Source organism: Lates calcarifer, linkage group LG4, assembly GCF_001640805.2.
Source record: "Lates calcarifer isolate ASB-BC8 linkage group LG4, TLL_Latcal_v3, whole genome shotgun sequence".
Taxonomy (NCBI): domain Eukaryota; kingdom Metazoa; phylum Chordata; class Actinopteri; family Centropomidae; genus Lates; species Lates calcarifer.
Window position 1 is genome coordinate 19,132,391 of NC_066836.1, and position 24,688 is coordinate 19,157,078.

The 24,688-nt window shown below is 42.2% G+C and overlaps 2 protein-coding genes across 3 annotated transcripts; both read right to left on the bottom strand.

The window, feature by feature from the left end:
- Positions 1–1,594: 1,594 nt before the first annotated feature.
- LOC108883875 (Golgi reassembly-stacking protein 2) lies at positions 1,595–7,407 on the bottom strand. Its single transcript, XM_018677428.2, has 10 exons — positions 7,231–7,407; positions 6,468–6,548; positions 6,158–6,361; positions 5,963–6,049; positions 5,711–5,841; positions 4,994–5,126; positions 4,364–4,487; positions 4,124–4,231; positions 3,413–3,541; positions 1,595–3,011 (listed from the first exon to the last, which is right to left on the bottom strand). The coding sequence occupies exons 1-10, from the start codon at positions 7,291–7,293 to the stop codon at positions 2,734–2,736; spliced, it is 1,338 nt and encodes a 445-aa protein (XP_018532944.1). The 5' UTR covers positions 7,294–7,407; the 3' UTR covers positions 1,595–2,733.
- Positions 7,408–9,025: 1,618 nt separating this feature from the next.
- Positions 9,026–24,616, bottom strand: LOC108883876 (glutamate decarboxylase 1). 2 transcript variants are annotated; one of them, XM_018677429.2, is made up of 17 exons: positions 24,299–24,614; positions 23,180–23,296; positions 21,117–21,173; positions 19,411–19,548; positions 18,562–18,804; positions 17,145–17,235; positions 13,540–13,652; positions 13,238–13,353; positions 12,831–12,910; positions 12,678–12,732; positions 12,443–12,559; positions 12,272–12,336; positions 12,092–12,170; positions 11,786–11,935; positions 11,500–11,607; positions 11,091–11,180; positions 9,026–10,932 (listed from the first exon to the last, which is right to left on the bottom strand). In XM_018677429.2, the coding sequence occupies exons 2-17, from the start codon at positions 23,253–23,255 to the stop codon at positions 10,759–10,761; spliced, it is 1,752 nt and encodes a 583-aa protein (XP_018532945.1). In that variant the 5' UTR covers positions 23,256–23,296; positions 24,299–24,614; the 3' UTR covers positions 9,026–10,758. The 2 variants fall into 2 exon arrangements, with proteins under 2 accessions (XP_018532945.1, XP_018532946.1); XM_018677430.2 differs by lacking the exon at positions 21,117–21,173 and having other exon boundaries at positions 24,299–24,616.
- Between the last annotated feature and the right edge of the window lie 72 nt (positions 24,617–24,688).

Here is a 24,688-nt window from a genome sequence, read left to right on the forward strand (position 1 = left end):
CAAATGCAGGCAACCTGGACTCTGCCCAAAGCACGCCCATGGCAAGAGAGGGAGATGTTCCTGGGTGAGAAGTCAGATAAAAGTCAAGTGGGAGCAGTTAACAGCAAGTTGCAGGTGCCTCATCTTCCCGCTGCACCCTCACTTGCTTTAGAAATAAGTCTTAATTGATTTTCTATAAGTGAATTGTTAGAAGAACAAAAAACCCAAACACAGCTGTAGTTTCAGTAACATGACAGGTGAATTAAACAGCAGGAAGTATCTGCTCTCACGCTTTGCTGCTCCTGAATGAAAGCAAGTGATGAAGTGCAATGAAACAGGTGAAGTCTGTGTCCAGTTTGATAAAATGTAGTTTTATCCACCTCAGTGCAGTAAGGCATAAAACAAACTTACCCCTCACATCCAGACTTTTCCTCCTCTCTCCTCTATATGACAAAATAACAGTGGGAATGGGTGAAAGCAGCAAGTGCATAAATATATATACCCTATGAATAATGAGAGCTGTGTGTAGACAGGTGTAAGTACAGCCATTAGTAAGCTACATGTCAGATCACATTAGCGGTGGGGCTGCAGTGCTAGGCTATGTCATTCATATGCAATAAAGATTGCCTTACAAGTCTTAATTCCTGCAGTGTGACCCATATTTCCTGTAGAGGGTTATGCAACCTCACTAGAAGTGTTTGACACAAGATGGAGCACAGAGGAGGGTGATGATATCTGCGTGAAGAGAGTGTATTTAAATTCTTTACACATGGCTTGACAGGCATCATATGTCACAATATTTCAGTTTTACAGAGACCTGCTGAAAAATCATCCATCTCAAAGATATTTTAACTACTGTGTAATTCAGATGGTAATAGCTAGGCAGGGATTTATTAAAATCTCACTCACCTGATGTGGGATTGTGAAAGTGTGATGTATGAAACTAAATTATAGCCATAATAATTAGAGTTTTTTAGAAACTGATTACCTGATTGTGATTTCACTGATTTATAGCATTGCAATATTTTACTCTATTTTAAAACCATCTGCCTGAATTGATGTGGTTTAAATCCAGGTGGTTCATTTGACTGGTCAGTTTCAGTGTCTGAAATGAACTGATAAACCAATCTAATTTCAGCAACCTCATTCTCCTCCTGAGCTGAATGTTTAGATCAGAATATGACTGATGGAAGCTGAGCAACATTTTCAATATTGGACATTTAAATTATTATTATTATTTTGAAAACACACACAACCATTACATTTAATTCCAGTGGTATTTAATTATCTAAATGAAGTTGTAAAGAAGTTGAAATTGTTAAACATGGTTAACATTTTAGGTCATCTGTCTGTTTGTTCATCACGTCTGCTTTTTTCCATTAATTAATTTAAGACCTGTAATTCTCTGGTGATCAGTGTAACCTACACCTGTTCAGCCAGTCTATGGTAAGAATGGTAAGTGAATACGACCTTTTTGGGTCTCCATAGACAGCACTCTCATTCCTCTCCCATCACAACCTTATCTTCTTGTTTTGTTTTTATTGTTTATTATTATTATTATAGAATTTATTAGCAGCACTGCAGACTGTATATAAAGACACACAGAGGCATCATGTAAAATTTATTTGGCTTTATTGCTTGCACTGTGCATACTGCAGATGTTTTCAGAAGCCTCTGTTACAGCAACACCTTGTGGCTGTACTGTATCACCGCAACTCTGCTTACCAATTTACATCAGCCATGCCAGGAGGAGACAAACTGTGTATTTAACAACTATACTTCCATGTTTCACCCTACTAATGATCACCCAGCAAACTCACACACTCTCCTCAGTAGCTCTTGTAACTGTAAACCTCTGTCTCCTCTGGCACGGCCTTCAGGCTGTCACCATCTCTGTGTGGTGGAGACGGTGTGTAGAGTTCTGGAAATACACTGAGAGACATACAAAAGGGACAGACTAATCATTTCAAAACACAAAAGTGGTGCAAAATAATGCAGATTCATTCACTGGGTGGAGACACATACTCAGATATCAACAAAAATTAATACATGTCAATCAAATTAATCTATTAGTCAGGGGGTGTCTATTAACTAATAATAAAAGGTTACATGGTCAGGGCTGGACAATTAGACCCAAAATCTCTAACATGATGGCTTCATATCTACCTGTTGTTTATTACAGCAATTTATGATTTTTCCCCATGTTGGCCACTTCTTATATCTTTGTCCTGATTTATTCCAGTTAAATGACTGAACTGTGAGCTGATGTAGGTAGTAATTCAGTAAATTCAATTTATTGTCCAGCCCCATTAACATACACTGTTTATATATATAAAAAAACACAACTGTGAAACAGAGAAGATGTCCAGATCAGAAAAGGGGAAGATTCTAAGATATTTCTTTGCCTTGATGTAACTGCAGAAGTGCGAAGCAAACTACAAACTGAAGAGCAGACCTTGTCCTCCTCATAAAGTAGCTCAGGCAAGCTCCATGACAATCTGTTTATGAAGACGTGTTGGTAAGACCAGTCTACATCAGTCCTCCATTCTTCATATCCATTCATCCTTCATCGCTCCACACAAGCTCCCTCACCCATAACTGGAGCATGCTGACCTCTGGGTGTGAACTGGTGCAGCCTGCCTGTCCCTCTTGGCCAAATAAATAGAAAAACACAGAGAAAGACAGACAGGAGGGGAAAAAGAGAAACCGGGTGTGTGTTTTGGTTCGATGGCGAGTGGGACCTTTGTTCCCAGGTTATGACGACGTTAGTGTTGTTTCCGTGGGGGCCGGCGATGATTCCGTGGCGTTCGTGGGGACGGCTTCCGTGGGCGCTGTAGAGTCGGCGACGGGGTTAGCGGCAGCGGTGGCCGCTGCTGTGACTGTGAGAGAGGCGGGAGGGATGGCGGTGGAGGTGGGTAAGAGAGGGGCCACTCCCTGAGGCAGGAGAGGAGGCAGCTGGGAAGGCAGCACAGTGGGTAGAGGGGGGAACGAGGCCAGACCTGGCAGGTTGAGGGGTGGGAGAGGGGCCAGAGCTGGAGAGAGGAGGAGAGGGTGAAAAATAAGACACGTTACACATCATGTGTTGTCTCCTTTTTTTGTTGGACATTATATTTAAAAATAATTTTGCCACCATGTGGGATACTTGAACTTAATAGTATGAAGGTATGCCTGAATTTAGCCTATACTGTATACTCGTATAGCATACTGTATACTACATACTTAGACCAAATATAACTGGATTCATACAAAATATGGGACAGTGTAAGAAGCATTTTCCCAACATTTTACAGAGTATACAGCAGTGCTTCCCAAACTTTTTGCCTTGTGACCCCTTAAAACAAAGCGATGACTGCTTGTGACCGAGCCACTGGTATACAGTGTGTGTGTATAGTAAAAATATGCATCTGCAGTGAAGATACGACTGTTACTTTACCTGCTGTGCCTACTGGTGGTGGTAAAGTGCTGGTGCCTGCAAGTGGCACTGCACTCAGGTCTGGGAGCGGCAGGTTGAGATTGGGAAGGTTAGGGAGCGGAGGTAAGCCACCTGGGAGGGGCATCAGACCTACAACACACACACACACACACACACACACACAGGAACACAAGCTGATATTATTCATTCACTTTCTTAAACTGCCAGTGCCACTGTGTAATTTTGAGAAAAGTTTACAAAAACATTGACATAAAAGCTTCTTTATGGCAGTATAGAATATTCATGGCACAGAGACATCTGAGAGATCATGGATGCAAAAGCAAAAAACAGAATGAAAAAGGCAACAGAGAGAATGTGAGAGAGGTTTGTAGTGGCTGAGGGGAACACACTGGATGTGCTCAGGGCATTTCTGCTACCTGCTTGAAAACTGAAGCTAAACACTGTTTACCGATAGTCGGGGCTTGTCCTTAAGAAAACAAAGTGTGTGTACACAAACTAAAACTTGATATTGGCTAATCCAGTTGAGGCAGACCTTTCTCTTTTTCCTGAAAGGGTGTGAACACAATCGTATAAATCTCTGGAGAAAGAGAGAGAGAGAGAGAGCTGAAATGCCTCTGCCACCCCTGAGCTTTTCCAAATGTTTGACGCTGAAAGCTCACTGACTCAGCGGACCTGATGACGTGTGCTTTGAATGTTTGAGAAATCACCCACCTGGTAGTGTGGTGGCAGGGTTGAAGCCGGTGGTGGCAGGATTCAGTGGAGTGAGTGGGCTGAGGGAGGGGCTGGTGGAGGAGGGGAGCAGAGGGACTGTGGGCAAACCTACAGGGGAAGGAGAGATGCAGTATCACATTAGATAAGAAAATGTGGAGAAGATGTTTAACATTTATAAGAGTGTGACACAGATTTTCCAATCACAAATATCGGTTTAATCTAATGAACATAATGAAATACCTGTCTGCAGCTCACTGGGCATGGTGGGCGGGGCTGTGCTGATTGACAGGGCAGACAGTGAATCCTCTAGACCTGAGGGGACAGCAGGTGCAGTGGGAGGAGGGGTCACTGCTGAGAGCTGGACCTGGAGGAGTTAATACAGAGAACAGGGGGAGGGAGTTCAAGAGAGAAAGATGCTGTTGTCAAACAGATAAGGTCACATTCATCCAAACGTGCAATCATCTCTAATGAGCAACATTGCTCTCTGTCCCTCCTGTCTGCTTTGCTGCATACATAATGAGGACACTTGCATTTTTAGGGTGTGAACACACACACACACACACACACACACACACACAAAAACAATGAAAGAGGCCGCAAGACTCAAAACTTAAATCTTTTCAATGTCATGCACACACACTGCATACTGATGGATAAAGTTTGAGCTGATGTGATAAAGTACAGAAGACCATAGTTTTCAGGGAAACACAGTGAACAGTGAAGTAGTCACAGCTGTTCAGATTTTCAGCCATTGCATTCATGTTTAGGAGCTGGTCAGTTGCTTTTACTATGTCTCCAATCTAAACTGAGGACTGGAGTGGAACTATAACAAAGATCGACCTGGAATATGTATAGTGTGTGTGGTCTGACCTCAGTGAATCCATCCTTCAGTGGACTGACGGGCTCACTGGGATTATTTCCAGGGAAGCTGATCTTCTTCCCCTCCTCAAAAGGCCTGGTGGGAATCCTGTGAAGGTATCCATAACCAATCCCACATCCAAGGCTGGAAAAGAGGGAAAATAACTCTGAGAATCAAACCAGCAAACCTCAGTTTTCACTCAAATACATTTGAGATTAGCCTCTAAGACCTTTTATTTTCCCCCCACATCTCCATTTGTGTTATTGACAGCTGTTTCCTGCAGTAAGCCTTGTAGGTGGAATTAAGAATGGGAATGTTGTCTTACTGTGCCAGAAAAATGGCAACAAGTGTGGATAAAATGGACACAGTTGTACTAGTGGTTATAATTTGACTTATAATAACTTGACTTATATAACAAATACTTAAAACCAGCATCTTACTTTCATCATCATGAAAAACCTTAACTGCAACTAACAACAGCGACCGCAGTTCCAACGTCAACTCAAAACAAAAGTATCGGTAGGATGGATCTGTTGATCACTAAAGCAAAATCAAACAGAATATCCCCAAAAATCCAAAGTCTAATTATCAGGCTAATGCAAGGTGTAATCAACTAAAAATCATGACGTATTTTTCTTTTGGAAATACACCAACGCTCAAAAGCAAAAACAAATTTCACTTTACACCTGTATGTCTAACAGGAAGGGTGCAGATGTGCAGGGTATTACCTGCCCTCTCCTCCCCAGGAACTGTTTGGTGTGATGACCACCTCTCTGCAGTTGTCAGTGTCTGTGTTATACACATAGAGCTTCAATCCTTTCCCCTCGTGGCTCTCTATCAGAGAGAAGAGGTCCTCTGACTGCAGGTCACAGAGAGGCGGAGAGGTCAAACAAAAGCAGGAGACATACACTCACTATCATTATCAGGTGGAGAAAGTGGAGATTTGACAGTAGCAAGGACATAGAGTGCTGATTAACTACCTCATTCATAACGGTGTCAGCTCCAATGATGTAGTCAGTGTGCGGCCGCAAGCCTGCAAGGGCTGCTGGGGAATTCGGCTCCACTTCCTGTTTTTTTTGTTTTGTTTTTTTTTAAAAAGAGGGAGTATAAGTAAACAAAATATTTCTTTATGACATAAAACAGTAGAATGCAGATAATATTTCACAGCTGCCTACCAAGACATGCCAAACATTCTCATTAGCTCCTTCAAAGCTGCAGAAACGAATAGAGACGCCAAGCAAGCCCTGGCCCCCCCAAAGGTTACTGGGTGTGACAGTGGACTCCCGCAGCTCCAGGGTCTTTGAGGAGTAGACCAGCATCTTAACTGGTTTCTCTACACTGGCTTTCAGCAAGTCCTTCAGGGTGTCGTTGTCCTTGTTCTGCAGAAAACAGGACAAAAAAAGAAGAAAAGAGGCAGCCATGAAGTATGCCGTTCCATGTGACTTGTGATTAATCCCGTTGGATACAGCTGCTGGCTTTCCTTACCAGTCTGGTGTTATTGATGGAGACGATGAAGTCAAAAAAAGGTTCCAGTCCTGCACGGTGTCCAGGCGAGTTCTCCTGAACCTGCACAAAATTGAGAGCGAATCTGAGCTGCTGCTGGACTGTGACACCCACTTCTTGCATTTTATTGAATTTCATGTAAATGTAGAGTATTAGACACACTGTGTAAACGCTATGATCAAGTCGAACTTGAGCTGACCAATATACAAGGTGTTGTGTCAAGGACTGTTTCCCCTGTTGATATGTGCTTCCCTTCCCTTGACCTGCAGCCAGTATTTATCCTAACCCCAACCAGTTCTCTGCATGCTGAACCATAAACTAACCTAAGCCCTAATCCTAACAGCAGCTTGTTACCACAGCCCTCATAGTTCAGATTTAACAAGACAAGGTAAAATAAGCACTCTGTACACAGACCCGTCCGACAATGGATGCATTCACAAAAACCAGCTTGGCAGCTGTCATTCAGAGCAGCTACGTAGCTCCAGTTAGCTTTAGCACTACTGCTTAGCTACAAGTCAGCTCATATACCTAGGTAACTAGCGGGCATAAACACAAAACACACCAAAAAACGCTTTGTGCCACTGACTCCGAACAATATTTTCATTACATAGTGTTGGTGTTATCCAGGTGGAGGCCCCGGCAGACATCCCCGGCCTCTCGTCAACACACAGAGCTGGGAATGCTCCGCCTCTGGCCGGATGCTAAGCTAACAGCTAACAGCAGGATGTAGAAGCTACAAACTCACCCGGAGGACGTGGTAGCCCTCGGAACCCCCTCCCGGTATCTCCACACTCTGTGATCCTCCCATGCTTTCGTTCTTTTAAGGCCTTTTAGGTGCTTTATGGCAGCTTGTAATCCAGCAGCGGTGAGATACCTGGACACTTCCACTCACCGGGTACACGTCGCCAAGTGAGTAGCTGATAGATGCGCATGCGCCATTACGTGGCAGGAAATAACGCCTTTTCGAAATTCGCAAATCATTAAATCATTAATGTTAAAAAGTTGTCATTAAATGTTATCGTTGATACTGACATCTTTGAGATCACGATTTGGTTTTTGTTTTTTATTTTTTTGTTTTTTTACTTGGTTAAACTTGAGTTTGAAATATTTTTGACAAGTAGCAATCAAATAATAGAATAATATAATAGAATAATTATTGTAGACTCACCAGTTCCAGCACCACTCCTCCCACTTAATCTATTATAAACCACTCTAAGTTTTAAATTAATGTTACCAATCTGCCACATTAAAGCAGACAACTTGTACCTACTTTATTTAGTTATTTCCTGTATAAGAAATCTCCCCTCATCTACCTCTGACTGCTCTAATGTAGCCCTCTTACATAGTTCATTATTAAGCACATTGTTACAATTTTCATGCTCTGTTGACTCAGTAGCACTACTGTCTCTTCTAACTGTAAAAATCCACCACTAACATTTCTGACATTAAACAAATTGCTCTGTACCTTTTCTTTCACCTTAAACCCTCCACAGTTACAAAAGCATTTTAAAAAATCCAGCTGCTCTTTGCCATTAAGGATAGGTGAGTTTTGTTATTTCAACGTCCATTATGTTACTGAAACATGTTACAACCTACAGCCCATCAACAGAAATACAACCACAGCGTGGTTCATTAGCTATTGGCTAATGAGCAATTACAGTCAGTAGGGTTCACAGACCATAATGTCCTGTTTATCCACCATATAACACAAAGACAGGACTTTTAAATTTGACACTGCAAATGCTGTTTCTGTTATTTGAAGCTGATTTAGATCTACTTTGCAGCTGTCACATGTGAAAACCTTGATTTACTATCATAAACAACTGAGACTGTGACAAAAACAATTGTCTCTCCTGTTAAAAACCCTAACTAACTTTAGACAGATGTGCATAGAGAGAGTCACCACCAGAGGGCACCAACAGTTCATCCTTTATCCTGACTGCTGTCCTAAAAGTAGAACCTAAGCTTCACTCCACAACCTCTCCTCCCTCTGATATTTTTATTCTCTCCGTGTAATGGTTATGAGACACTGTGACCCATGCCTTTGTTTCTCTATGAAATGGTGGTTTAGCGAAGCTGAATCACATAAATTTGGAGGTGAATCAAAGGAACAGAGGAGAAATGGGAGGACAAGGTAAGGAAAGAGCAAATGTGAGGAGAGAAAAGAGTCAATGAGTAGGGGAGGAGAGATGGAGGAGGTGAAAAGATGAAATGAGGAGAAAGGGAAAAGAAAAAATAAATGAGAGAAAGAGCTGATAGGAGAGGAGGGTTTCACGCTGGAAAACAGCCAATCCGACACACAGCTGGGGGCCAAACAAAGCCTTCTCCAGGATGATTAGGCAGAGAGGCAATAATGTATGTGTGAGTATGTGTGTGTGTGTGTGTGTGTGTAGCTACTGATACAGGCAGTTCACTGGATATTTTGGTGCATAAACTGAAATCTCTTCATTAGATTGCAGCCTGAAGAACCATAGAGCAAAATGGAAATGTGAAAGAGAGGTAGTTCTGCGAGGGTGTGTGTTTCAGTAATTCAGACTCAGTTTCCCTTTAATAGACTTTATTAAAGATCTTTTTCGAGATGGTATGATTCTGTTAAAGTGCCTACTGAAAACCTCCTAGGAAACGCTCCCTTACGTCTGGGATTGGTCATGTACAGGAGTCACTGGCCACATACAGTACACAGATTACCTTAAATATGATTTATGCAATTGTGCCATTCACATATGGTCCCTAGATACCATAAATACTTTGTTAACATAACTCTTATATAACACTGCCATAGTACACATCCATTTACAGTGGAAGAAAGAAAGGTGAACATTGTGCAAAGACACAAACAGGAGCTCTGTATATAAGATATTCTATTGAGCTCCGATAACACTGAGAATACAAGTAATATGTATTACAATTAATATACTATATTACAGTAAATGCATTAGGATTCAGACAGATACAACAATTCTTTCTTCACAGTCTCGAGAGGAGAGTACATTCTCACATCCTTGTGCTTCTCTCTAAAATAAAAGATCAACACGACTGCCAGAGGATCACATAGACTTCATTCTTAATCTCATTAGAAGGCCAGTCAGTCATCTCAAAACATTCAGTCAAAAAGACTCACAATCACAGAAAGAAATGCACTATAGAAATTGCATCGCAGTCGAGGGTCAATAGGTAACATTTTACAAACACCTAGAATCTATAAGAAGTTATATATGAAGGACAATGGATTGCTCTGTTCCCGATTCTCTTTCTTTGGCTGACAAAGTCACTATAAATAAACTTTACTCAAGTTCCTGTGATTACATTTACAAATGTATTACCATGTAATACACATAAAGACACATTTACAAAAAATACCTGAATCTGCAAACAGTGGAAATGCAATAAATATTTGTTCTTAATATAATCAAATATTAATATTTTAACAATGCTATAAACACACATGGGCATCACATGATTGCATGAAACAAACAACGAGCCAGCGTTTTACAAGTTAAAAGTTGTCACAGACTTGGGATGGCTGCGGACAATTTAAATCTTAATCTTAAACTTCTACAAGGGAAAATATTGCAGACTGTGGATCATTTACTGGAGGTTACCTAAAACCTCTCAGTTTAACACAGCTGGTACCTATGGTGTGCACATTAGCTTATTTTCAACACAGTGCTATCCTAAAATACATGACAGGATACACTCAGTGTGCCACATGCACACATACACACACACACACACACACACACACACACACACACACACTGCTTCAGGGGCTCAGACACTGGTTTAGGACAAATAGGTTGGTGCACTAAGTTTTAATATATATATATATATGTACAGCTGAAAGCACCAATGATTCAATTGTGTGTAGCAAATGTATGATACAGCAGAATAATTTATGATACTGTCATATTTTGATCTGTGCTTTTGTCCCTTTCAGTGTTTGACCACATTCACACACACTCTGGCACACACGCACTTACAGACATTAAAAGACAAACTACACTGGACAAGAAACTTGATTTTACACACACATACACACACATACATACATAATAAGATTCCACAGCACACACATACATTAGAGCATGTTTGTTGTACCTGGAGCTTTCAGATACTGGTTTCTATATTTTATCTATAGAAGGAACTATGTGGGACAGTGTTATTAAGAAACTCAAAGTCTCTCTCTCGTTCTCTTCAGCTGGAGAACCTCATTGACATTTGCATTGGAAATACAACAGATAAGAGACCGTCAGGCAGTGGTTAGGGGTTAGGTCTACAGGTCGTGACCCAGCCTCTCAATCTCATCAATGAGGAAGTCGATGTCAGACTGGGTGGCCGCTGGGTTGGACACAACCATACGGAAGAAGTTGACTTTATTGCCTTGAGGCTGGTAGCCCACCATGGTGGTCCCTGACTCCATCATCATGGCCTTGATCTTTGGCGCCACCTGGTGGGAGTGACAAAACAACAAATCAGAGCTGTGTATTTCTGAAGAGGAGCCTGCCATGAATAATATGCATAACAACGTAATCCATCCATTGGTTGTATGATTAAAAAAGAGGGGTAAATTTGAATGATGATGGAGAGATATGACAGGTGTTGTACCCTGTGGAGTTTTTCTCGCCGTTCGTCGCCATGTGGCATGCCTCTCAGGCTAGGTGGAATGTACCAGAAACAAACGTTGGTGTGCTGGGGCTACAAAGAGAAATAAACACAATTAATACACATGCATATAGCCTATGATTTTTTTCTTTTTTTTTTGATTATACAAAACAAAAAGAAAATGAGGAAAGATGGAGGTAGTTGACAGAGGCAAGAGAAATACTGTGACAGAGAAGAGAGAGTTAAAATGCTAAAAGCACTTTAGAAGACAGAAGACATCATTTCAATTATAGCTCATAAGGTTTTAATCATCTCTGCCATGCCAGTATTTCTTATTAAACAAGTGAGATCAAATGTGTTTCCTTAGTGATTCAAAATAACATTAATAGAATAGAAAATGAGGGAAGCTCACCACTCCATCAAACACCATCTCATATCCCTCCCTGTTCTTGATCTTGTTGTACAGGTACTGAGACAGGTCCAAACACTTGTCAATGTGTTGCTCAAACCCTATGGTGCCCTGCAGGGAAGAAAAAAAAGTCAGGCAATAATTACAACAAAAAACACTGAGTATAAAGCTACAGCATCTGTTAAGATTAACACCATCACAATTCCTTTTGGCCTGATGACATTTTTATATGTTGGTTAAAGAACAGAGATGATGTACATGTGTGTGCATCTATCTTACTCCACCTCACCTTGGCCTTCCACATGAGCCAGAACTTAAAGATGTCGACGTGCCGACCGCACTGGATGGCTTTATCCCCTGTGTCGTATGTGACGTCGTACTGTTTGTCTGGTTGGAACAGGTAGCCAGCACACATGGAGTTGCAGCCTGCCAGGATTCCCTACAAATGAACACAAAATACACACACTGTTAACTTTTTTTCCATTCACTCCTCTGCTCACGGTATGTTAGCAGCATGTAAAACTTTATGGACTGCTAGCACTATGAGAAACGATGAGTCGTGTGTGTGTGTGTGTGTGTGTGTGTCTTTATGTACCTTCTCTCTGACCAGGATGGCAGAGCACTGTAGAGGCACACCCATCATCTTATGAGGGTTCCATGTGACAGAGTTGGCCCTGCAGAATTTAATATATGTGTTAATGCGCTGATGAAGTTTCCTTTGAATGTTTCCTTTAGACAACAGTACAGAGCAATGCATCCATTACTGTGTACTAACCTCTCAATTCCACTGAGCTTATGGCGATGCTTCCTGGACATCAGCAGGCCACCACCCCACGCTCCCTGAGGATACAAGACAGTTACTGTTATAAAAGGGTACACAGGCGAGGACATAGTATCACTACTTTTACTATCAAAATTCTACAGCAACTGACCCAGTGTTACTTACATCAACATGAAGCCACAAGTTGTACTTCTCACAGATGTCAGCGATCTCATTGATGGGGTCAAATGCACCGTACACAGTTGAACCAGCTGTGGCATTCACAAACAGCGGCACATAACCCTGCAAAATCACAAAGCATTCAATTTAGAGGGACAACACCTCAGTAACAGAGAGAAATAATAAAAACAGAAAGATCAAAATGAATAGAAGCAGATGGAAATGTAAGAGAGACACCAACCTTCTGTTTAGCATCAATGATCTTGGCCTCCAGATCTGCAGGAATGACTCTCCCCCTGACAGAGTGCAGAGCAGTGTAGGTGGATCATTACTCTAGATTTTACACAATTTCTATACTGACTGTGTCTTTAAATTTCTATAGTGAATCCCATACCTCTCATCTGTGCTAAGCAGGATCACATTCTCAGTGCCAAAGCCGAGAGCAGCTCCTGCCTTCTTTATGGAGTAGTGGCTCTGTGGGGGACACACAATAATTCATTGGCCCCTGTAATAACAGCTAAATTCAAGGAGAGCAGAGTTTTTGTGAGCTAATTGCTACACGAGCTTTGTCTTACTGGCTGTCATGCTGTCAACTGTTCGATTCTTTATAGACAAAAAGAATCAATTAAAATAGCCATGTCCTTGATTCAAATAGACTTAACTGATTACTACAGGACTTCTTCAATGGCCTCAATCTGCAGTCAGTGAAGCATGACACCTACTTTATTATAACACTTAAAATGGAGGGTGTGTGTGTGTGTGTGTGTGTGTGTGTGTGTGTGTCTGTTCATGGTCACGTACGTGTTCAGATGTGAAGAGGACGAGGCGGGGAGCAGCAGACATGCCCTTGGTCTTGACCTCTGGGAAGTACTTGTAACGTGCGATCATCACACTGTACATGTTGGAGATAGCACCTCCTGTTGGGTACAGACAGACAGACAGACAGACATATCAGCACCGTGGACAGCAGAACACACACAACTACAGTATTATTACCAAAACTGATGTAACTCAGTAGGCTTTAGCGAAAAGTAATTATATTACAGTAATTTGCTACCCAAATATCACACACTCAGTTTGTATATTGTTTATAATAGACTAACCTGGTGAAAAGAGTCCATCTCCCTCTCCGCTGGGCCAACCAATCATCTCCCTCATTTTCTTCAAAGTCAGCTGCTCCATCAACACAAACACTGGAGCGATCTCATAGGTGAACCTGTCAATCATGTCACAGAACTGATGAATACAGTATGTCATTCAACACCACTGCAACAGCTAAGTCATTAACAACTGCTTTGTGAACACAAAGAATATAAAAGAAGATTCTTATGCACAAACACTTGCAGATCAGAAAGGCCAAATACAGACAGGCCAACACACACATACACAGTTTTTCATTAGCTCTTGCTATAATTCCATCCACAGAGCACAAACTGGAGCTTGTGCTGACTGGGCTAATTAAAAAGTGTCTGATAGGAGCTTGGCGGCAAACATTCATATTCTAATGCCTTCTAAAATCACTCAGTAGTTTAATTAAAGCGCACAAAGCTCTGATGGCTATCTGTCAATCCTGCCAATCTCAGTAGTGAGCCTGAATGGGACTGATTTGATGGCTGAGAGGACGTGAATGTGTGTGTGTGTGTGTGAGAGAGAGAGAGAGAGGGAAAGACAGGATGAGAGGGTGTTTTAAAGAGATAACAGCCTCTGTTGGCCCCAAAATACAGGAATTGAGGAGACCATGCTTATTAATGCTGTCCTGTCGTTAAAAGAAAGAAAATGATTAAAAGACAAAAAAGTAATCTTCACAACACAAGAAGATGAGTGACAGAAAACAGCTTCTTAAAAATGGCTAGAACCTCTCTGTAAGCTAACAAAAGATAAAATGACTGGTAGCTCCATAGGCAACACAAAAAGCAGAACTCCTGGAGAAGTAGGTTAAATGTGTCACAGAGAGCCTGAGGTTGAGCCCCCTTCGCTAAGTGACAGGCCGTCTCTCCACCTCCCACACACACTCTTAGGTCTGGTGCCTGTTTACCCTGCTTCTTCTAATGAGGTCAGTTACACAACACTCCCCCACTTCCATCAGCCACCAACAACCACCACCACCACTATCTAAAAGAACAATGACATTATCTCCTCTCCTCTTCAAATCCGCTCTGTTTTCCTCACAAATAGGTATCAAAATGAGGACTGAAGCATTTTGTAGTTTGGGTAGAAAGGAGGAGAGATAAAAAGCTGCAAGGAGAGGGAGCCGTAGGGTAAGAATGCACTGAAGGAAACGGTGACAGAGGACAACAAAGAAAGAGGAGGGGATGATGTGGAAGCAGAGCGAGGAGAGTGAACAGAAAAGAAAAAGGACAAGATGAAATGAAGCAGCAGAAAATAAGAGAGGAAAGAACAGAGAGTGACAGCTGAAAAATATAAATTTGAAGGAAAACAGATGAAGAAGGAATTTTTCTTGTGTAATTATGCTTGGTGAGGGCTAACCCATGGGATGGATTTGATTGGAACATTAGCTTCTAGCCAATACACCGGACCACATTATGACTGCTGGGCTTTGATGATGAACAGCGACAACAGAGGATAAAATCACAAAGTAGACAAAATGTCTCTTTCAGCAGTATAGTGTTCTTTGATATATTGGAATTATGGTCCATATAAGGAGCACAAAAATATCTAATATCCTGGATGTCTCACTTTCATTTTCTCTTAAAATTCATTCCAACCACATCAGTAAAGGGACAAAACCAATGCACCTTTTTAAAATTCTCCTTCTCTTCCTGAGTCATTTCACGCTGTAATGACAATAATGGTGATCATTATCACAATCAGAGCCAATCATTGGTCTTTTCAGGGTGAAAATTACCCCTCAGTCACCTGCCTGTCTCCAGGGACAGCCCCTAAATGCCCTTATTATCGTCATCAAGGGCACTCAATGTGTGTGTGAGTCTGTGTTTGAACGAGTGTCTGCTTGTGTCTCTATGTGACTAACCCTCTGACCCCCCAGCCACACTCTCCTCTCAGCCCCTCAAAGGACCACTGAGTCAGTCTGTATCCACAGGGACAATAGAGCCAGAATGAGCACTCCGCAGGGAGCTGCAGCAGCCAGTTTCCACAGTGTGACAGGGTTTTCTGTGCAGCCGGAGGACATTGTGTGTCAGTGTGGGGCCCAGCTGGCCTATCTGCTAAGACCAGCTCACAATGAGCCTGCAGTCAATGGACTGGAAACCTTAGCTGCTGTATCTGGGACAGCCAGAGCTGGTGTGTGTGTCACTATGAAAGTGTGCAGGAGTGTGTGTGCGAGTGTGTGAATTCAATGGCCGTGTCTCTTGGGGCATTCTTCCAACCAGGAGATGAAATGGGAAAGTTTTTCCTAAGAGGGGGGTGGTGGTTTCCTAAGCTAATGTTTTGAGAAATGGGATGAATTAAGTGTCTCAATTTTCCTTCAGCTTTTGGTTTATTATTCTTAGGAGAAGAGATAGGGGCCACAATATTTAGAGAATACTGAATGCTCAATTTGTGTTCATGGACTGGAGTCTATTTAAGTCTTTAGTCCTCTTCCCTCCATTTATTCTATGTGGTATTTTTGCACTGCACAGCTCCTGCTGTCTTTGTAGCTCTGTATCAGATTGTATCATGAAACTCCAGGATGTCATCACGTCTCTACATCAGTGTCGTCAAGGCAAACTCTTGCAGATGTACTTAGCAATTTAAGTGACTGATTCTGCTCAGGAATAATTTCTTTAAATTGCTGTGCTGTCAGTTTTCCCGCCTTTTGTCTGTAGCTCCATCATTTTGACTGTCATGATCTCTGTTGTTTTTGTTGTTGTGCTCCGATTTTTCTATCTCATACAAAAGAGAGCTGAAACAATCATTGATTGATTAATTTTTTTTTTTTTTTTTAATGCAAAAATGTCAAACATTCCCTGCAGCGTCTAAATTGTGAGAATGTACTGCTTCTCTTTGTTTACATAGTATTAAATTAAGTATTTTTAGGTTTTGGACTGTTGGACTGATAAAACACAAAATATTTGATTTGATGATTGTGGCCATTTTTCACTATATTCTGACATTATGTAGACCAAACAAATAATCACTTAACCTAGAAAATAATTAGACTAGCTGATAATGAAAATAAACATTAGTTGCAGAGATCAGCTTAAATAAGACTTGTATTTATCCCACCTGAGATTGAATTGACAGAGCTGTAAATATTAAGCTGCTTTACCTACAGCATGATTGTGTGTGTGTGTGTGTGTGTGTGTGTGTGTGTGTTATTGTGTATGTATATCTGTGTAGAGTGTGAGATGTTGATGTGGTTCATGCCCTCTATCAGACTGGGCCACCATGTAACTGTGACCTGAGATCAATATGCAATCTAACCACCCCTGGGGCTGGGCTGCCTCCGATATACAGTACACAGTGGCAGCCTACCGTCTGTCAATACACAGTCTCCACAGGACAAGCAAAACACTTTATATAACTGCCCTCAGAGGCTGTTGTAACCTATGGTGGAGCGAGATGAGAGGAACACCATAAGCAACTTCCACTGTGACTTTATATGATGATGACTGGAGGCATTTTCCAGTGGCCTACAAACAGGAAACCTCACTTGCCCTGTCATGACATATAGAGGTGTTTCCCTTGTATAGATATCTGTGTCATGCACAAGCACGCAACAAAGGGAGCAGCATACTGTATGACTTACATGTTGGTGTTAGCAGTGGAGGTGAGCCACTCTCCAGCCAGACCAATGATGTCCAGTCCAGAAGACAACTGGTTGAAAAAGCGTGGGTGACCTAAACATAAGAAACACACACATGCTTTCTTAATTGAAGAATGATGATTTTTATTTAGAGAAAGCAACTAGAAGGACAGGCACTGGTAAGAGTGCCTTGCTTCAAGAATATAAGAAGCTCCATGACTGCAAAGTCATGCAGGATAGAGCTGACTGCCTTATTCTGATTGTGAAAATAATCTAATAAAATAAACATAACATGAGCACCATAAAGACACAGTTCTTCATTTTAGTGTTCATAGTCATTTGGGTTTCGTTTTGTATTCCCTTGGTCAACCGTGAAACCTGAGGGACCTGACATAGCCTGTTCAGTGTACCATAATTACACTGGTAACAAGACTGCATGACAGCCATTTAGACTCTAAGGTGCTTGCACACACAGTCACCGTCAGTGGGCCTGGAGCCTCAATGCAGTCGTGGATATAGTGTGAAGACGTTGTGTGGCTCACACAATAAATATGTCAGTTATATTAAGAACTTTGAAATATTAATATTAAACATGAAAACCAAATGTAATGTTGTGGCTCTGACGAGTGACGAGAGGAAAGGAAAATCAGCTTTGAACATATATATATATATGTGCGTGTGTGTGTGTGTGTGTGTGTGTGTGTATAACACAAAGTCTCCGCATGAAGAGTGGTGTTGAGTTGTAGACACATTGGACTCTGTGTGATATATAAAACCCGAGGGACAGTTTGAGCGCTGTCGTTTTTAACAGCTTGAAACAGCCCGCGTTAGGATCCCCTCAGGCGACACTTGTTTTAATAAGTCGAGGGGAGAGAAAAGGAGGATGTCAACTGAATAACCAGGGGGACAATAAATAAGGCAGTCGTCGTACTATGCTGCACACTATAGTTTATCTAGTAAACAGCTTCTTGCCTAATGGTTTGTGTTGAATTCACCTCTTGCACAGGAAAATTGTCAGTATTAATTTACATGAACGTGATAAAATGGACAAGTTTTATCTTGTATATCGTCATTTTGTGAAGATAATATTGGAAATGTAAATATAAAATTACCGTAAAGCAATTTTCGAGCGCTAATAGTCTATTATGTTTTGCATATCAGTGTGTATGTGACTACATCTTGTTTTGAAGATTAAAAATCGTCTATTTTCAAGAGAGGCAGGAAAAGGTTAATTGCCTTTTATCCCCGCACATTCCACCGTCCTTTTGCTATTTAAAATAACATACGCCATCTTATGAATTATTCAAAAGGCCACAGTTGAAGTCGGCTTTTTCACATTCACATTCCCAGCTCATCCTGGGTGACCCACCACCAGTTTTCCCCCCAGATATAGCTCTGCGTTGAAGGTGCCCTCGCCTACCTGTCCGGACGCCGTATTTGAGTGTGTCCCTGCAGTCCACCAGGATCTGCTCCAGGGACTCGGGTTGGTCGGACAGCTCCAGGTTGAAGCCCTCCATACCCTCCAGGAGCTGGTGAGGGTGGTGGAAGTCCAGCACCTTGGTAGAGCGGTCGAAAGTCTTCTTGACGTAATTGGTGAGGATGTCGACCACCTCCAACAGAAACTGTATGGTAGGCTCCTCTCCATTTTTGGCCGGCAGTAGGTCTAAGAGGTGAGGGGAAAGATAGTAGAAATTCAGCCTGGGCCTATAATGGAGGCCTCCTTTTGTAAGAAGACTGAGAGCCAGTCTCTCAGCCTGTTAATTACCAGCCTTTGGTAGGCCTTAGCATTTAGTCATTCCTTTGAGTCATTTTTAAGTGGGTGACCTATGTCTAATAGGCTAATTATTCTAGTCGAATAACGTAATACTAACAACACAGCTAGGAGAGGAGTAGCCTAATAAGCTAACATGAATAACGGCTCCATATATAAATTTTGGCTAGTGGGCTATAGGTGGTGAGGTGCAACGATTTTACAACCTCTTAACCATATATACCTAATATAAAATGAAGATACTTTACAAAAAGAACATTGAGATAGTCTTCCTAATTATTAATTATTTTTTTGTTTGTTTGTTTGTTTGTTTGTTTGTTTGTTTGGGATGCCTTTAACAGCTTCATCTTGACAAAAGCACCAAAAGTCCGTTTCATTTGAAGTAATGAGCCTATTGTGACCGTGGCGGACACAGCTCGTAGAACATTTGAGAAATGAGCATTAGCTCGTTTTTTCGTAACTGTGGGTTTAGTCAAATAGTGCGCGTGTGGTTCTCACCTCTGGCGAACAGGTTGGAGAAGTCGGTCTCGGTGCGGCGGAAGCGTGCGTCCCTGTCACTGTTGTCGCACGAGAGCAAGTTCTTCTGGCCCGCGAGCCTCCCCTTCTCTTCCAGGCTGTTGTTCTTCTGCAGGAACCCTAGGGTGTTACACGGCGAAGGGCAGGAGTTATCACCAAACATCTCCATCCCACACAAACGAAATGATGGGGCCAAAACAGGTGAAAAATAAATTAATAAATAAAATATAATTAATGAACGTCCAGATACTGTGTGTTATTTAGGCGGAAAGGCAGCTTCAAAAATATCTGATATCGAAAGTCAGCTCCTCATACACTTGATTCTTTCATCAGAAATGCTTTTCTGGTGGAGGCCAAACTTATATAGACAATATAGATAGGCCTACCCACACACACTGACACACAAGCAATAGGGATCACGTGTGTGTTAGGGTGACCGCCCCACCCTGTGACATCACAACCACACCCCGGTCAGGAAGCACCCCTCCTGTCCTTACAGACTGATCGGCTCAGCGGGCAGCAGGATAGCCCGCGGTGATGACCCATGCAGCCAATAAATACACACCCCGTAAAGAGGGGTTAATGAAGGATGCACAGAGCCCCGAGGCAGTCTGCCTCTGTAAGGCCTATACTGTACGTTTTGACCTCCATGATTGATCAGCTCTCTGCATACAGGCCCTCTACATGTACGGGATAATGTGCGGGCCTAATTGTGCGCAAAACATGCGGAAGTCACACGCTGTTATCCGTAAGCTATAAAACATTATGTCTCATATCTTTCATTGGAAACATTTTAACATCTTGCTCATTAAAACCGAATCGACATATTCACAATCAATATTTCTGACCCTCTATTTTCCAAAATTACAGAAATATTTCCATTCATCTCCATTAAAATGTCAATTAGTCCAATCAAAAATCTATTGGTCAATTTCTTATTTTCAGAAATGGCAATATCAAACCTATTCGATCCTTTGGTCTTAACTGATTTCTGCCATAACTGACAGGCCAATAACATCAGATAAGAATGGATCATATCTACATGACATTCATATCCAACAGCGTAGCTGAAATAAAATATTATTCAGACAATTTATTTTCTACGTCACTGACGAAACAAATTCATTCAAATGATGAAATAAACACGCCTTCCCTGCGACGTCACATCCGTTGTTGTCCCCTGTAGAGACTGACAGTAATTGACATTCAAAGAAATGTCGCTCAAGAAATATGTGAATGGGAAATGAAAATACTCTCTCTTTATTTCCTGGTTTATTTAACCCACAGTACATTTCCAGGCTTGTCTTGTGGGTTTTTTTTCCTACTGATGAAAATGGGAAAGACGTGGGGGGGTTCAGGGGCGATCGCGGGGGGAGTGATCCGGGGCTCTCATCTGCAGACCTACAGGCTAATGTCCACTGACCTTTAGAAGATGGAAACGCACAGTGACAGTCGTGGATGGCCCTGCTCTAAACAGCCGTTATCACGGCCTGTTTCAGCAGGCCTCAAAATGAGTGAAGAAGAAAAAAAATAACAGCGACCGTATGATGAACAATTTAAATGGAAAAGGGCCAAAAATTAGGTTTTTCCCAAACAGGATTTTTTTTTAGATGTTAAAAAGTCAGTGTAAAAAATGTATATTTGGAGAAGTGACGTGAAGCAGCTTTTGTGGCTCCAGCAAAACTTACCACAAATCTTCATCCCCAGTTTCCGTGTGCATCCGTGCATCCACGCATATTCGTAAGCTAAAACAGAATGAACGTTTGAGTTTCTCATGTTCAGGCCGCGGACACAGCGTGGATATAGAGGCGGGTGATGGATGTAAAAGCTGGTGGAGCACAGTGAGCACAGTGGAAAGCGTGATGTTGGCGGCCCTTGGCCAGGTGTGTGACGCTGGACGCTCAGGTTGTTTGTCTTTTTTCATTTTTTAAGCGTTGGTTTACTCTCTTTTTTTATTTACCACAACACCCACTGATCATAAGGGGATGGGTCTTATAACATTTCCGATTTAGGTTCAATCAATAGGGACCGACAATGGCCCGCGCGGCAAATCCACGCCGGCTCACACACACCCAGCCAAGGGGCGGACTGGAATTAACACCCGTGAAATGAGCTCACGGAGGAGGGCAGAAATTAATTGAGTGAAACACAGTATGTGACTGGAGCGAGCTGGTAATGTCTGTGGACGGGAAGTCCAGGCTATAGCAGGCTTGATGCAGAAACTTACAGTACTATAGTGCGTCTCACGCATACACACACACACACACACTGAGCAGCTACACACAAACCCGAGCGTGGACATGCGTGAGCAGAGATGGAGCGGAAGCCAGAGGGAATTAAAAAGAAAAAAATGCAGAGCGCGCGGCAGCAGAGCCGAAGCGAGGCGGCCGGTGTACCTGATGGAAAACTTTCAAAACAAAAACAAGTATTTAAATTTACTGAGGCAATTTCATTCTGAGAGAAACAGGCTCGAGGTGCTGAGGCCAAGCCATACACACACACGCGCGCGCGCGCACATGCACGCACGCACAGACACTACAAGCCGCCAGGCGTGAGATGGAGCGTGGCAGAGAGATAATGGCAACATCCAGCAGCAGTATACGAGCAAGTCAGACAAAACAAACATCTTCTTTTTAATGGGCTTGTTTTTCAGTACAAATTCACATTTGAAATAACTCTGAGATATTTTAAAAACCTTTATTGACACCCAAGGGCCACCAATAAATAAAAGATTCCAAAAAATATTTAATTAGATAAAGAGAAAAATATGAAATTAAACTGTACACTGGCCCTCAGGAACTGTAGCCCATTTCCTCTAACATTTGGCTGAAGATAAAAACTTGTAATTATTTCCCTGCGTTGCAGTGCAGATGGCTGCTCAAGTGCACTGTAATGGAGTCAATTTTGTGAACACGACAAAGGCATAAAATGATTAATTAACCCACAGGTTAATGTATAGATAAATAGCTTCAGCCACTTTTTAAAAAAAATGAGCAGCATAAAATTTCTCCAACACAATCTACACAACCTGAAGACCTAAAACGTTCTGGAAAACGAGATAAGACGATTTACGATCTTGAAATAAATCATCATAAATAAAAACTGGGGGAGTTTTTATGAGAAATTTGTCGAAATCGTTGGAAAATTTACTGTCAAAATGTAGACAACAAAAAATGATGCAGAAATAGATACAAGTATTCACAGGGGGATTTATTTTCGATTTGAAAATAAATATTTATTCTAAAAAAAACATGCGTGGATCATTATAAATATCGTGGGCTTAATGGCGCATTATTTCTGAGCCGGGTCCAATGCCTTGAGCGCACGGCTGATCCGCCAGACAGCGACAGGCAGCTGTGATGGCTCTGTTTTTAACCGGAATGATTAACGACGGAGCCCACACAGCAAATGGCCCGGCAGAGACTGGTTTTTATCAGACAGAGAAGGAGGGGAGAGAGAGAGAGAGAGAGAGAGAGAGAGAGAGAGAGAGAGAGAGAGAGAGGGACAGGGAGAGTCAGACAGAGGCAGAGAGAGGTGAGTATGGGGGCGGTGAACTGGGTTTAAACCTTCGTGCTGGCAATAGATCCTCGCTGCATAAGTGTCTCTGAGCAAGGCACCGAGTCCCTGTTCTGTAATCACAGCCTGAGCGCTCCGGAGTTGAACGGTCCTAACGAGAATTTTACCCCCGGGGGATCGATACAAGATCAAGGTGTTATTATTAAGAGAGGGAGGAGTCATTGTGAGGACCTACTTGTGGACGGAGGTCGTAAATTGGCGGAGTTGGGGTCCTGGTCCCCGCCGGTGGCTCTCGGTTCAGACGTGGCCATCAGTCCTCTGTTGTCTGATCTCCAGCTGGGGAATAATTCAACTGCAAACAAAACGGTCCACGGTTAGGAACGAGCAGGTCCACTTATCCAAATCAGAACTCAAATATATATTTGAATAACTATTGCAATCTTTTTAATTGATAGGCCTGGGTGTGATCAGACAATGGTGTTATCCACTGTGCATCGGGGGGGGGGGGGGGGGGGGGGGGGGGGGGCTGGGAATCAAGACGCGCAATTTGGAGAGAATTGCGCACGACGCACATCAGGATAAATACTTTCAGTGGTGACATAATGCCCATGTGGGTACATTCATTTTGGAGATAATGCTGGATATCTCTTGCTTTAAATAGTCACTGCATCTGGCATTAATGTTCAGAACACGGGGCCAATGTCAAAGAACAATAAAAATGAAAAAGTTAGTGAGTTCTTATGGAACACTGGAGCAAAATGATCATTTTTCCTTTGATAGTCTCAGGCACCAGACCGTTCAAATCTATGAGCTTGTCTGTGATAAACCACACACACACACACACAGAGAGAGAGTGAGAGAGAGAGAAAACAGCTGATACTTCTGAGGAATAAAAAAAGAAAATGCATTGAGCTTGCCGTAGTTAGGATGATAGTCTATGTTAAAAAAAAATGAATGAATAGACAACAGAGGAGCTTCATATTTTAATAAAACGATTGATTTATTAAAGAAATATTGATCATATGTTACTATAAATAACCATCGTCATTCACCTATTGACTCAGTAATCGACATTTCAATTAAGTTGCGCTTTGAACAAGCACATCCCTCACTATCATCACTCAATGTCATCACGGTATGACACACAGACTGAACAACTAATGAATCCTTTCCGTCTTCTAGGACTAATTTCTCTCAGACGACACAGCGAATTATAACAGATTTCTTTGTTAACATAATGTAACATTTTCCAAAATAACTCCGACGTTATGATCCACAGGCGTTTAACAGTCACCTGTCTGTGAAATATACGGGATGAAAGGCGCAGCTGAATAGACAGGAGGAGGCATCTTACCGGCTCACGGGCGCACAGGTTGCCGAGTCCAGAGAAAACTATTAACTAGATGTTGCAATTGCCACCCAAAGGCGCGACAAGAAACAGTCCAGTGGCGGCGGCGGCGGCGACGGAATACCAACGGAGCGCACTAATAAAATCCCATCCAGCGGCGCGCAAGTGACCCTTTCTCCCTCAAGAATATATTTTATTCGTTATTTATATCTCAGGCTCCGGCTGCCCATTGGTCTCTTCACGCAGGCATGAGTCACAGCTTTGCCTCCCCCCCTCTGACGACTAATGAAGCTTCCCTGAGTGCTACTGACAGCCACGATCCACTTTAAGAAGCAAAAAGCAAAAGGAAAAACACCAGTGACGTATACCCACCCCTCTGTGTGTATATGTGTGTCT